Genomic DNA, 12,852 nt, shown 5'->3' on the forward strand with positions numbered 1-12,852 from the left:
TGGTCTATTTAAAGGAGACATATCATGGTTTTAAATCCTTCCTTTGTACATATAAATCATACAGTTGTGGTCTATATAAAGCGGAACTGCAATGCTTGGGTCTGAATTCCTCATTATAGCTCCACAGGCCCCTTTTCTACCCCTTTTCTGATGTGCTTCTGAGAGCAACTCGCTTTGGTGTGGCCTCTTTAAATGCAAATGAGACACTTCATACTCCGCCCCCTCTCCAGGTTGCAGAGGTGACACTCAGTTTAACTCCACCCTGTTCGGCCATTTTTGTAGTTTGATAGAAGAGATACGATTATGTTGCGCCGCAGAAACTTCTTATTCACACGTTATTTACAAAATGTCAACAACGGAAGACTTGTCCATCCAGCCTTACATGTTTGAGCCAGAGTCTGACCCGGCGGAGCGAGATGAAAATGAAGATGATGAACCCGCAGAACCCTAACAAGTGAGCAAACACAAGCACCGAGCTAACGCTAGCGCCAAGCTAACGTCACGAAATGCATTTTAATAGTCTTTTCAGAGACAAAAACGGCAAAATGAAATGACTAATGAAAACTTCAGACTTAAATTAAATCATGTAGGCCATATCATCAAGGATCTAAAACGAGCACACAGCGCTAACATATGAAGACGATGCAACTGCTAATGCTAACAAAACAATGACAGGGACGTCTTATCATCACACTTTTTAGCGTTATTTACAGTTTACCGAAGTGCTCTGTTCGTCGTCTCCAAAGATAGAAGGCATTGACCCCTCAATCAGATGAAGTATTTCGGCAAATCCTTCTTTATACTGGCGGAGGTTGCTGAAGCAGTCATCCTAGAAGTGCTTCGCGCACACAAAAATGACCTTACCCACAGATGTGGATACACTTCCGTGAAAAATAAAACTCAACCAGGCAATTCAAAAAGGTTCTGATGCTGGGAGACGGTGTAATGAAGCATGTGGGTTACTACATCCAACAACCGAACATTTTGACTTATCCTCTCGTAACTTCCGCATCCTTGAGCTTGGACTACAAAATAAAAGCGAGAAATAAAAATGGCGGATTGCTCGAAGTGTTGGTCCTGGAGTCGATGTCCTAATTTGGCAGTTCCGCTGCAAATACTGTGACGTTATTGTTCAAAAAACGTAATAGAGAATCGAAAAATCGAAACAGATTGAAAAATATGACCAAAACAGAATATAAAGATATTTACGGAGCACCTGAAGAGACTATTTGAACTTTTCTGTACTTCTAAACACTCTAAATATACAACAAAATGCATTTAAGGGCTAAAAAAGTGGATTTAGGATGATATGTTCCCTTTAACCCAAAATAACTCTTCATTTTGCAAGAAGAAAATCCCTTCATTGAATACAAACATTATTTGACATGTTTAGTTTTCAAGATGAATAATCCATCTTTTTATCAGTTATTAAATCATATGTGCCTGTTTTGTACATTTCTGAACAAATGAGCAAAGACTTCCTTTGATTCATCCTGAGGAGATACTTTGATGTTCAGCTGCTCGTCTCTCACAGTGTGAACATCTCACTAGTATTTAAACTAATAACTAGTTATACAGAGGATGTTTTCAGGTAAGTATTAAATACACACACTATTATTAAAGACAGTGATTTGACCTTGTAGATTCTTTTTGTGCTTAATTTGAACTGTTTTAGAAAAATCTTGTGTAATAGACTGGTCACTAGTCGATAAAGAAACATCCCTAATATTTATCTATTTATTAATGTGTAGTTAGTTACAGACACTTTTTAAGTTAGTGAGATGATACTGTCTGTTTCCTTACAAACCAAGTCCTCCATGATGTGGTAACATGGTTTGTTGAATAGATGAGTAGACTTCACACATTAGATTAAAAACATATGATTATTATGAGTGTGTGTTATTACTGTGAAGTGTAATATCACCAACACCTACAGAGGATGTTGTATTTACAAGTCTTTGTTTTTTTCTATTACTTACCATTAAGCTATATAGCTCCAGCTTATGAACATTCTGTGGGGGAATCACTTTATAATTGGACAACACATCACTGCATGTCATTGAGCAGTCACTGTTCCATCAGCAAATAGAAAAGCATCTTTTTTTGAATGAGCTGATATTAATCACAGATATGTGTTAATTTAAGACAGAATATATATATTAAAGTTTATTTTTACTTTAGTTTTACATTTAGTTTGTTTTTTAAGTAAAATACAAAAACATTCACTCTTTTATCTTTACCAAAGGAAACATCCAACAAATGATGACTAAATAATACAAATCAATTCATTTTTTATTTATTTATTTATTTCTATCAGTTATGAAATCATATGTCTATGGTTTTGTACATTTCTGAGCAGTTAGAATGACCTTCAATAATAAAGGCACAATCAATTTTATTGTCAGTATTACCATTAATAACAATTTTACATATATTTTTCTGATTTATTAAAATACAGTTGTTTTAACTCTAAAGACATATAGCATATTAGATAAATTTTACATACAGTTGAACAATAACATTTAACAGTAGTAACATGACACAATGAGACAAACATTAAATTTGACTGACAACAGAAAACATGATGCCATACATGCTTTTTATTGAAAAACAACAGTCAGAAGTTAAAAGAGCCCAAAAAAATGTACAATATTATACATGATGCCTGTGTTGAAGGTTGTGTAAATGCCACAGTTTCTGATGTTTTCTGGAAGTGTATTCCAGGATTCAGTTAAGTTCCATTTAAAGCCTGTTCATACTCAGAGAGAACATGTAAACTCTACTTAGAGGAATTAACATGAATTGAAGTTATAGCTTTTAAATTGGACACAACATGCAGCAAAGCTTTGTCTCCATGAAACACTTTCACATTAACATAATAAAAAGAAAAATAAGGTTTAAAGTTTAGTTTTCAAGATGAATAATCCAAAGCACAGCTGAACATCATTCATTGATACAAAGACTTAAGTCTTACACAGCTTGAGTATCAGTCCTTGTGTTCAGCTTGTGTGTGTGAGCTGGTGTGTGTGCTGCTGTTCTCTGCCTGTGAACACACACTCTGCTGGGTTTCCTCTCCTGAACTCCTCCTGATGATCAGCTCTCTCTCTGCTTCCTCTCCACGAGGATCTTTGTCTGCCTGGATGTGGAGCTTCCCGTCTGCAGACAGGCAGCAGGTGACAGCTTCAGGGTTCAGGCCTTCAGGGAGATTTAAGTCCTGTCTGAACTCCTGCAGTGTGTAAGAAGAGAAGCCTCTCCCGTCCTCCTGCTTCTTCTCCTTCTTCCCGCTGACTCTCAGCTTCCTGCCCACCTGCTTGACAGACAGCTGGTCAGGAGAAAAGCCTCGAGTGTCCAGAGTCAGGCTGAAGCTCTTTCCATCTTTCTCCAGCTCGTAGGAGGATGGTGACATGGCCTCGCAGCTTTGGAAAGGCTCCGTCTGCTCCAGGATGGAGTGTTGGAGTTCATCCATCAGCTGCAGACTGCTGTGTAGATCCTGTAGGTTCCTCTGGTGGAGCAGAGGTCTGACCTCTGGCCACAGACTGCGTACAGGCCAGTAGACGTCCCTGAAAGGACTGAGTGGAGACAGGAAACCATGAGAGCACAGCATCTTCTCTGATGATAGGGTAGAGTGAGATGAAGGTCTGAAGTGTTTCTCCTCTCTCTGCTGTTTGTCTCAGCAGTGGAACTGTCCCTCCTTTTATATTCTGACTCAAAACAATCCAGAACATTCAGGAACTTTCTGGTCATTACCAGAAAATGACACTAGGTGGTGCTGTTTGTCTGTGTCATGATCTCACTCTTGATTCTTGAATTTACTGGAAACAAACATGAGATATTTATATTTAGCAGCTTCCTGGTTATTAGCACTGGTCTGTCACTGATATGATTATTGAGGAATATCAAACTTATCATAAATTCTGAACTACTTGTGTTAGATGATGGTATTTCTTGAAATCAGCAAAAATGTCCAACTGAAATAACATTTTTTTAGTGGTCTTATGGATTTTTGTTAATCAGCAAGAATGTATCCACTCCAATTAAGGCTATCAGATAAATCTGCTTCTCACATTTAATTTGTTGCTTTTTTACATTCACGATCCACTAATTCATCTTCTATACCTGTTTATTGCATAATTATCACTATCATCACCAGCCCTCCCTATGGAATGGTAAGAAATACTTTATTAAAGGTATGATGTAAAAAGAGAGGCCTCCACCGCCCCCCATATACACACCCGAGAAAGCCCCAAAGAGCCGAGGATCCAGCGCACACTGCCACCGACCCCCAACTCCAAGCCCTCCTGCCAACATACTCTCCCCCACCCACATCCCCACACCCAAGCCCCCCGCCCAAGACCCTAGCGGAGGCCCACGCCCAGCAGACGGCCAGAGTCACGCCGAATGACACATCACTGCATGTCATTGAGCAGTCACTGTTCCATCAGCGATTAGAAAAGCTTCTATTTTTGAATGAGCTGATATAAAGCACAGATAATGTGTGTGTTAATTTAAGACAGAATATATATATTGTTTTACTTTAGTTTTACATTTATTTTGTTTTTTAAATAAATAAAAACAAAATTAACCCTTTAATCTTTACCTTTTAAAAAAGAAAAGAAAGGAAAACTTCCAACAAATGATGAATAAATAATTACAAATAAATCCATCTTTTTTTTTTTATCAGGTATGAAATCATGTGTCTGTTTTGTACATTTTTGAGTAGTCAGAATGACTTTCAGTGTTCTACACAATAATAAAGGCATAATCAATTTTATTGTGAGTATAACCAATAACAATTTTACATAGATTTTTTTTTTTTTTTTTCTGATTTACTAAATTACAGTTGTTTTAACTGTAAAGACATATAGCACGTTAGCTAAATTTCATTTGTTAACCTAAGGCAGGTAAACGTGTTGAGGAGTGGTGGAGGGAAAGGAGGAGTTCCTCAGTCTGGTGGTCCTGTATTTCACAATTCTGTACCTCCGTCCTGAGGGTAGAAGTGTGAACGGACCGTGTTGGGGGTGTGTGGGGTCATTAATGATGGAGCCAGTTCTACTGTGAACTCTGCACTTGTAGATGCTCTGCAGAGAGGGGAGTGGAGTCCTGGTGATCTTTGATGCTGCCTTCACCACCCTCTCCAGGCATTTGTGGTCCATGGCCATGGTGTTGCCATACTACATGGTGATACAGCTGGTGGGGATGGACTCAATGATGCAGCTGTAGAAGTTGGTGACGACTTTTGGTGGAATGTCAAATTTCCTCAGCCTCCTCAGGGAATACAGCTGCTGTTGAGCCTTCTTCACCAGCTGTGTAGTGTTGAGGGATCAGGTGAAGTCCTCACTGATGTGGACCCCCAGGCACTTTATACTGCTCACTCTCTCCACTTCCTGTTCCAGGATAGACAGTGGCTGATGATGACGCCACTCCTTCCTCATGTCCACTATCATCTCCTTGGTCTTGTCCGTGTTGAGGGTGAGGTTGTTCTCCACACACCATGTCATCAGACTGGCCATCTCCCCCCTATATAGCTTCATGGTAAATAATACAGAGGCAAAAAGCATAAATCACCAGGCAATAGGAGTTCCTTCTTTTACCCATGCAGCCATACTCTAATTAAACTAATCAATAAATCTAAAACTTTCCTTAGACTAATTTTATTCATTTAATTTTATTGATCCACCCACTGTGCAACTAAGCAGTGACCTGTCAATCAAACAGGACATCACCTGAGGTATCCAAGTATGATATTCCTAAATAATCATATGTAAATATATCATGTTTGTTTCCAGTAAATTCAAGAATCAAGAGTGAGATCATGACACAGACAAACAGCACCACCTAGTGTCATTTTCTGGTAATGACCAGAAAGTTCCTGAATGCTCTGGATTGTTTTGAGTCAGAATATAAAAGGAGGGACAGTTCCACTGCTGAGACAGACAACAGAGAGAGGAGAAACACTTCAGACCTTCATCTCACTCTACCCTATCATCAGAGAAGATGCTGCGCTCTCATGTATTCCTGTCTCCACTCAGTCCTTTCAGGGACGTCTACTGGCCTGTACGCAGTCTGTGGCCAGAGGTCAGACCTCTGCTCCACCAGAGGAACCTACAGGATCTACACAGCAGTCTACAGCTGATGGATGAACTCCAACACTCCATCCTGGAGCAGACGGAGCCTTTCCAAAGCTGCGAGGCCATGTCACCATCCTCCTACGAGCTGGAGAAAGAAGGAAAGAGCTTCAGCCTGACTCTGGACACTCGAGGCTTTTCTCCTGACCAGCTGTCTGTCAAGCAGGTGGGCAGGAAGCTGAGAGTCAGCGGGAAGAAGGAGAAGAAGCAGGAGGACGGGAGAGGCTTCTCTTCTTACACACTTCAGGAGTTCAGACAGGACTTAAATCTCCCTGAAGACCTGAACCCTGAAGCTGTCACCTGCTGCCTGTCTGCAGACGGGAAGCTCCACATCCAGGCAGACAAAGATCCTCGTGGAGAGGAAGCAGAGAGAGAGCTGATCATCAGGAGGAGTTCAGGAGAGGAAACCCAGCAGAGTGTGTGTTCACAGGCAGAGAACAGCAGCACACACACCAGCTCACACACACAAGCTGAACACAAGGACTGATACTCAAGCTGTTGAAGACTTAAGTCTTTGTATCAATGAATGATGTTCAGCTGTGCTTTGGATTATTCATCTTGAAAACTAAACATGTGAAATAAAATGTTTATCAATAAATAGATTTTCTTCAACTTTAGTGGATTTCAGTTGTCTTTCACTTTCCTTATTTTTCTTTTTATTATGTTAATGTGTAAGTGTTTCATGCAGACAAAGCTTAGCTGCATGTTGTGTCCAATTTAAAAGATGTAACTTCAATTCATGTTAATTCCTCTAAGTAGAGTTTACATGTTCTCTCTGAGTATGAACAGGCTTTAAATGGAACTTAACTGAATCCTGGAATACACTTCCAGAAAACATCAGAAACTGTGGCATTTACACAACCTTCAACACAGGCATCATGTATAATATTGTAAATTTTTTTGGGCTCTTTTAACTTCTGACTGTTGTTTTTTTAATAAAAAGCATGTATGACATGTTTTCTGTTGTCAGTCAAGTTTAATGTTTGTCTCATTGTGTCATGTTACTACTGTTAAATGTTATTGTTAAACTGTATGATATATCACGTTTACCTGCCTTAGGACATCAGATGAAATTTAGCTAATGTGCTATATGTCTTGAGAGTTAAAACAACTGTAATTTTGTAAATAAGAAAAAAAATCGATGTCAATTAAACATTAATGGTAATACAATAAAATTGATTATGCCTTTATTATTGTGTAGAACATTGAAGGTCATTCTAACTGCTCAGAAATGTACAACACAGACACATTTGATTTCATAACTGATCAAAATAAATAAATACATTTTAAAATAGATGGATATTTTATTTTTATTTTTCAGTTTCCCCTTTGAGGGATTGCCACCCTATTGTGGTCAGGGGGTTTGCGTGCCTCAGTGACCTTAAGAGCTATCCCAGTGCTGAGCAATATGGCCTTTTTTTAAATATCTCAATATTTTTCAAGGTATATCACAATATACGATATATATCTCGATATTTTGCCCTTGCCTTGAGATGATGCTTTGATGCATACAATCAAACCAGAATGGTAATTCTCAATATTTATTGATGTTTTCTCTCTGGTGTAATTGGGGTTTCCCCTAACTATTATAGCATAGCGTACCTGTTAGTTTATTTTTTCAGAGGCAAACCCTTAAAATAAGGAAAGTCAGTTAAAGCCTCATGTCAAATGTCACACAGGGACTTATTTATTTATTTATTTATTATTACTGACAATTGTGAATTTATTGTTAGCCAAAGAATTATAATATAACAGTTACCACTAACACACGCGCTGTAACGATGGCCTGAGGACTGTCCCTTCAAGGGCGCCATTGGTAACGTAAGGTCATTCAGACCTGCCTACGTCCTGATTTGTACTGAGTGGTGACTTCTCTGTTACCGTCCCGTCTGAAACGACATAGAAGCAGTGTTTCAGCTTCCCATGCATACAATAAACGTGCAGTGTGACGGTAACGAATTGTTTTGAGTCCTGTTTACGTTATCGACCCACAGACACTTCCGGATCTCTACAGCACACACACACACTCATTCATGCGCACACACTGACTTTCTGAAGCCAAACCATTCCAAATGATTTAACTATTATTTATTTATTTATTTTTTTTACTAACTAACTCTTCGTTCGACCCTGTCTCATAATGTCGCTGCTGAGGTGAGTGAGTGGAGGAGGAGGTGTTTAATCAGCGCGTGTGTGTTGAGTTTCTCTCAGGGAGAGAGGCAGAGCTGGTTAAGATAGACAATGGAGAAACAGGCATACTGGCGGCTCTACGGAACAAACCTTTAATGTTACATCAATTATATCGATATTACGATATAATACTATGTTATATCTCTAAAATAAATATATTGATATTTATTAAAAAGTCGCCCAGTCTTAATTCCAGGATTCAGTTAAGTTCTATCTCAAGCCTGTTCATACTCAGAGAGAACATGTAAACTCTACGTATGAATTTAAGTTATCTTTTAAATTGGGCACAACATGGCTAACATTTGTTTCCAAGAAACACTTACACATCAACATAATAAAAAGAAAAATAAGGAAAGTGAAAGACAGCTGAAATCCACTAAAGTTGAAGAAAATCAATTTATTGATGAACATTTTATTTCACATGTTTAGTTTTCAAGATGAATAATCCAAAGCACAGCTGAACATCATTCATTGATACAAAGACTTAAGTCTTCAACAGCTTGAGTATCAGTCCTTGTGTTCAGCTTGTGTGTGTGAGCTGGTGTGTGTGCTGCTGTTCTCTGCCTGTGAACACACACTCTGCTGGGTTTCCTCTCCTGAACTCCTCCTGATGATCAGCTCTCTCTCTGCTTCCTCTCCACGAGGATCTTTGTCTGCCTGGATGTGGAGCTTCCCGTCTGCAGACAGGCAGCAGGTGACAGCTTCAGGGTTCAGGCCTTCAGGGAGATTTAAGTCCTGTCTGAACTCCTGAAGTGTGTAAGAAGAGAAGCCTCTCCCGTCCTCCTGCTTCTTCTCCTTCTTCCCGCTGACTCTCAGATTCCTGCCCACCTGCTTGACAGACAGCTGGTCAGGAGAAAAGCCTCGAGTGTCCAGAGTCAGGCTGAAGCTCTTTCCATCTTTCTCCAGCTCGTAGGAGGATGGTGACATGGCCTTGCAGCTTTGGAAAGGCTCCGTCTGCTCCAGGATGGAGTGTTGGAGTTCATCCATCAGCTGCAGACTGCTGTGTAGATCCTGTAGGTTCCTCTGGTGGAGCAGAGGTCTGACCTCTGGCCACAGACTGCGTACAGGCCAGTAGACGTCCCTGAAAGGACTGAGTGGAGACAGGAATACATGAGAGCGCAGCATCTTCTCTGATGATAGGGTAGAGTGAGATGAAGGTCTGAAGTGTTTCTCCTCTCTCTGTTGTCTGTCTCAGCAGTGGAACTGTCCCTCCTTTTATATTCTGACTCAAAACAATCCAGAGCATTCAGGAACTTTCTGGTCATTACCAGATCTCACCACTAGATTTCGCTGTTTCAGAAGCATCCTGGTTTTACTTGACTATTCCGGCGCTTTCATGAATTTTCCTGCATTGAGTATTTTTTGTCACTAGATGGCAGTCAAAATCCTCATTATTTTTTAGGCTTAGGTCTGAACACTTTGCATGGTTCTTGCTATCTTAGTAACTTGAGCGACTTTGAAATTATGATCCATGTTGCAGGTAAATTATTACATAATTGTTTTTCCATAGAAGCTGTTCATTCATTTCATTCAAAGAGACATTCTGCTGCACAATGCACTGCCACTGTCGGCCTATTAGGGCTTGGATCAATAACTGAGACTAGACTAGAAAGACATTTGATATGACATAGAGAACAGTGAATTGCATGTGCACACAGTATTGAAATTGATATTTCAAAAGGATTTTCTGAACTGCTTCATGTCTGTAAGACTTGGTTGGAGGTAGTTTGAGGCATTCCAGAGGGTGGAATAGAATTATATAACCTATGAAATGCTGTAGTTTCCTTTTTATTATTTTCAAAGTATAGGTTTATTAACTGATTTATGTTTTTTTTATATGCAAAAACCTAAGCAATTATAAAAAAAAATATTGAAATATTTTCTTCTCTAATGAGTATACATCGCATACCTATGCCAGGCAATAGCATCCCCTAATATTGCGTAGTCATCTAAATGTTAAATTTGGGATATTGATTCGAATGACTTGTTCCTTATCCTATTTCGGATATTTTCCGGAAAATGTTATCAAAATCTGTCCAATAGTTTTTGAGTTAAATTGTTCACAGACAGATAAATAAACAGCGGCAAAAACATATAACCTCCTTGACAGAGGAAATAGTAAAATATAAATGCCTTTATTTTTAATGCTAGATATATAACTACACAGATTACAATTTGCTTGACATAAAATCTCTTGTGTAATAATTAACATTTCAAATCATTTAACAACTTATGAAGACATTTCGTAGCATTTTCCTTTTCTCATTTAAATTTTAAAACAAGTGGTTAAACTGACGGAAAGTACAAACTGAGTCTTATTAAAAAAAAACAAAAATGCCTATAGTTACAGTATGTTGTATACACACCTATGTAACATAACATAAACACATTTTAAAATAGAGCTGGTGACGGAAAGTAATAGCAAACATTCCAGAGGTTTCTGTTTGTTTTGAAAATCCTTCAGTCTCTTTCCTAACACGGTGTAGGCCGAACCTTTGAAATGTAAGCTGCAGCACAAGCAGCCTGCTCGGGATGAAAATGCTGTCATGGGGGTATGTGTTTTTCAAATGAGTGCGGTGACAGCCTTCACCTGGTGCTCAGAGAATCTTATTTGCTTGGCAAATGACCCTCAGCATTGAGCAGGCAGGTGTTGGAGCTGTTTCCACAGTGTCAGCATCTCCTTGGGACTCCGTCTGTGAACCAGGAGGACAGATCTGTAAGCGCAGGGATTGCCTCTGTCTGACTCCGGGAGATCAAATGTTAAGAAACCTGGGTGGTGACTCGGCGAGAGCCCGAGTCTGTGCAGGCACATGCCGAGATACACGTCATCGATTGGAAACAGCCGAACCCTCTCAGACACCTCCTTTAAGCGTAACGCCAGTGAGCTCGAGTACACCACCCCTCCTCCACCTGCATAAGGAGGATACACGCCTTTGTAAAAGGATTCAGGAATGTAGTACTTAGTGGACGGATCACGGCGAGGCATTGCGTTATTAATCACATCACCGACAAACAAATCCAAGTTTGTCTCATTTGTGTAGGATCTCCACATGTTGTGCTCTTCTATCTGCTTATGCAGGTAATCAATAAGGGCATCTGTTCGCACAAACACATCATCATCCCCTTTGAAAACAAACGCAGCAGTGGGGCAGTATCGCTGGAGCCAATTCCAAAAGACCAAGTCCTTTAGGGTCAAATTAAAGAAAGTGTCTCTGAAGTCCCATTGAAGAATGTCTCTATACTTCTGGTTCTCAAGCTCCAGAAGGTTTTTAAGGTCTGGATGAGGACCTGTACTAGAGTCTTGCCTTCCAAGCAGGAACACTGTGCGCACCAGTCCACTTTTCTTCAATGACTCCCCCTTCACCAGCCCACTGCGTCCCCAGGTTTCTCGAATAGCTTGCCTATTTTGAAAGTTGCCCACTTGAGATTTGATCGCTATGATGAGCATGGGGGAGTCCAAACCATTGCTACCATTCTTTTTCCTACACATGCTGGGCTGATTGATGAGAATCGGGTACTCCCTGCAGTGCATTGACTTAACAAAGGTTTGCATTTGTTCAGGAAAGCTGTTTATATTGTACTTATGAGAGAAAGAACATTTCTGTGATGTGCAGTCATAAATGCATTTGTCCTCGGTTTGTAATTGGAGCTTTGCTTTTGACTTCCTCATCATCCCAGTTGTGTTTCCCCTCAATATCGGGTTGTGTTGACGGTCCCAAACATGCTGCAGATGGTTCCACAATGCACCATCTTCCAAACCAAGATTCCAGAAAGGGCCAAGTGGGTGAGAAGCTGTGCTGGATGAATTGGGAGAAATCCCTGGAGCTATATAGTGGATGGTTATTTTTGGAGGTGAGTAGGAGATGGTGACAAATATGGACACCATGACATAAATCACCAGATGGCAAGTCATCATACAAGGCAGCAAGCACATGCAGAGCAGTCTTCCATTGCATTTGCAGCATTTTCCCATCGCCTGCAGTACAGAGACCAGACGCACACCTGCACACAAAGAGCACATCAGAGGATGCAGGGGTGGGAATCGGCCTGCGAGACTCTGAACTCGACCCTCTGGAGTTTCTGTCTCCTTGGTGATGTTCCAGTGAGGGTTATTAGCTGTTCTTGGCTACACGTCATGAGCAGAGCATCTTACATGACTCCACTAGAAAAATAATAGTTCCCAAATGTGCCATTGTAATATTGTTTTTGCTCGAAGAGAAACTCAATGCGAAAAGTAAAAGATAATTGCCTTTGATAAATGTGTACATGCAACAACAGTGGCTGGAATCAGTCGTTTAACATAAAAGTTCAATCCAATTTTGACTCATTTTCTACCTCTACAGCTACTTTTTGTTCTGAGCTCTCCTCAAGTAAAAGAAGAAAGAAGAAAAATGCAACTACTTACGAGTGAGTCAAGTGTTGTGGGCTGTGAAAAGACTTAAGATGCCCACAAGTTATTTGCTCTTTCATGCGGTAAGATTCCTTGATGCTCGTCACACTGATTCTCTATTTCACATCATCTATGTTCATAAAGCGA

The 12,852-nt window shown here is 40.0% G+C and overlaps 4 protein-coding genes across 4 annotated transcripts; 1 reads left to right on the forward strand and 3 right to left on the reverse strand.

The window, feature by feature from the left end:
• Nucleotides 1-2,585: 2,585 nt before the first annotated feature.
• On the reverse strand, nucleotides 2,586-3,674 carry LOC114473415 (heat shock protein 30-like). Its single transcript, XM_028463016.1, has one exon. The coding sequence runs from the start codon at nucleotides 3,602-3,604 to the stop codon at nucleotides 2,987-2,989; it is 618 nt and encodes a 205-aa protein (XP_028318817.1). The 5' UTR covers nucleotides 3,605-3,674; the 3' UTR covers nucleotides 2,586-2,986.
• Nucleotides 3,675-5,944: 2,270 nt separating this feature from the next.
• On the forward strand, nucleotides 5,945-6,742 carry LOC114473445 (heat shock protein 30-like). Its single transcript, XM_028463079.1, has one exon. The coding sequence runs from the start codon at nucleotides 5,995-5,997 to the stop codon at nucleotides 6,610-6,612; it is 618 nt and encodes a 205-aa protein (XP_028318880.1). The 5' UTR covers nucleotides 5,945-5,994; the 3' UTR covers nucleotides 6,613-6,742.
• A 1,952-nt stretch (nucleotides 6,743-8,694) lies between these two features.
• LOC114473437 (heat shock protein 30-like) lies at nucleotides 8,695-9,490 on the reverse strand. The gene has a single exon (XM_028463064.1). The coding sequence runs from the start codon at nucleotides 9,438-9,440 to the stop codon at nucleotides 8,823-8,825; it is 618 nt and encodes a 205-aa protein (XP_028318865.1). The 5' UTR covers nucleotides 9,441-9,490; the 3' UTR covers nucleotides 8,695-8,822.
• A 1,454-nt stretch (nucleotides 9,491-10,944) lies between these two features.
• On the reverse strand, nucleotides 10,945-12,823 carry LOC114473140 (N-acetyllactosaminide beta-1,3-N-acetylglucosaminyltransferase 2). Its single transcript, XM_028462556.1, has 2 exons — nucleotides 12,721-12,823; nucleotides 10,945-12,317 (listed from the first exon to the last, which is right to left on the reverse strand). Exon 2 carries the CDS (start codon nucleotides 12,286-12,288, stop codon nucleotides 10,945-10,947), a length of 1,344 nt encoding a protein of 447 aa, XP_028318357.1. The 5' UTR covers nucleotides 12,289-12,317; nucleotides 12,721-12,823.
• Nucleotides 12,824-12,852: the final 29 nt, after the last annotated feature.

Source organism: Gouania willdenowi, chromosome 12 (genome assembly GCF_900634775.1).
Source record: "Gouania willdenowi chromosome 12, fGouWil2.1, whole genome shotgun sequence".
Classification (NCBI taxonomy): domain Eukaryota; kingdom Metazoa; phylum Chordata; class Actinopteri; order Blenniiformes; family Gobiesocidae; genus Gouania; species Gouania willdenowi.

Excerpts from the sequence above, each read along its gene's own strand:
- LOC114473437 (XM_028463064.1), bottom strand. The coding sequence starts at position 9,440 with ATGCTGCGCTCTCATGTATTCCTGTCTCCACTCAGTCCTTTCAGGGAC.
- LOC114473415 (XM_028463016.1), bottom strand. The coding sequence starts at position 3,604 with ATGCTGTGCTCTCATGGTTTCCTGTCTCCACTCAGTCCTTTCAGGGAC.
- LOC114473140 (XM_028462556.1), bottom strand. The coding sequence starts at position 12,288 with ATGGGAAAATGCTGCAAATGCAATGGAAGACTGCTCTGCATGTGCTTG.
- LOC114473445 (XM_028463079.1), top strand. The coding sequence starts at position 5,995 with ATGCTGCGCTCTCATGTATTCCTGTCTCCACTCAGTCCTTTCAGGGAC.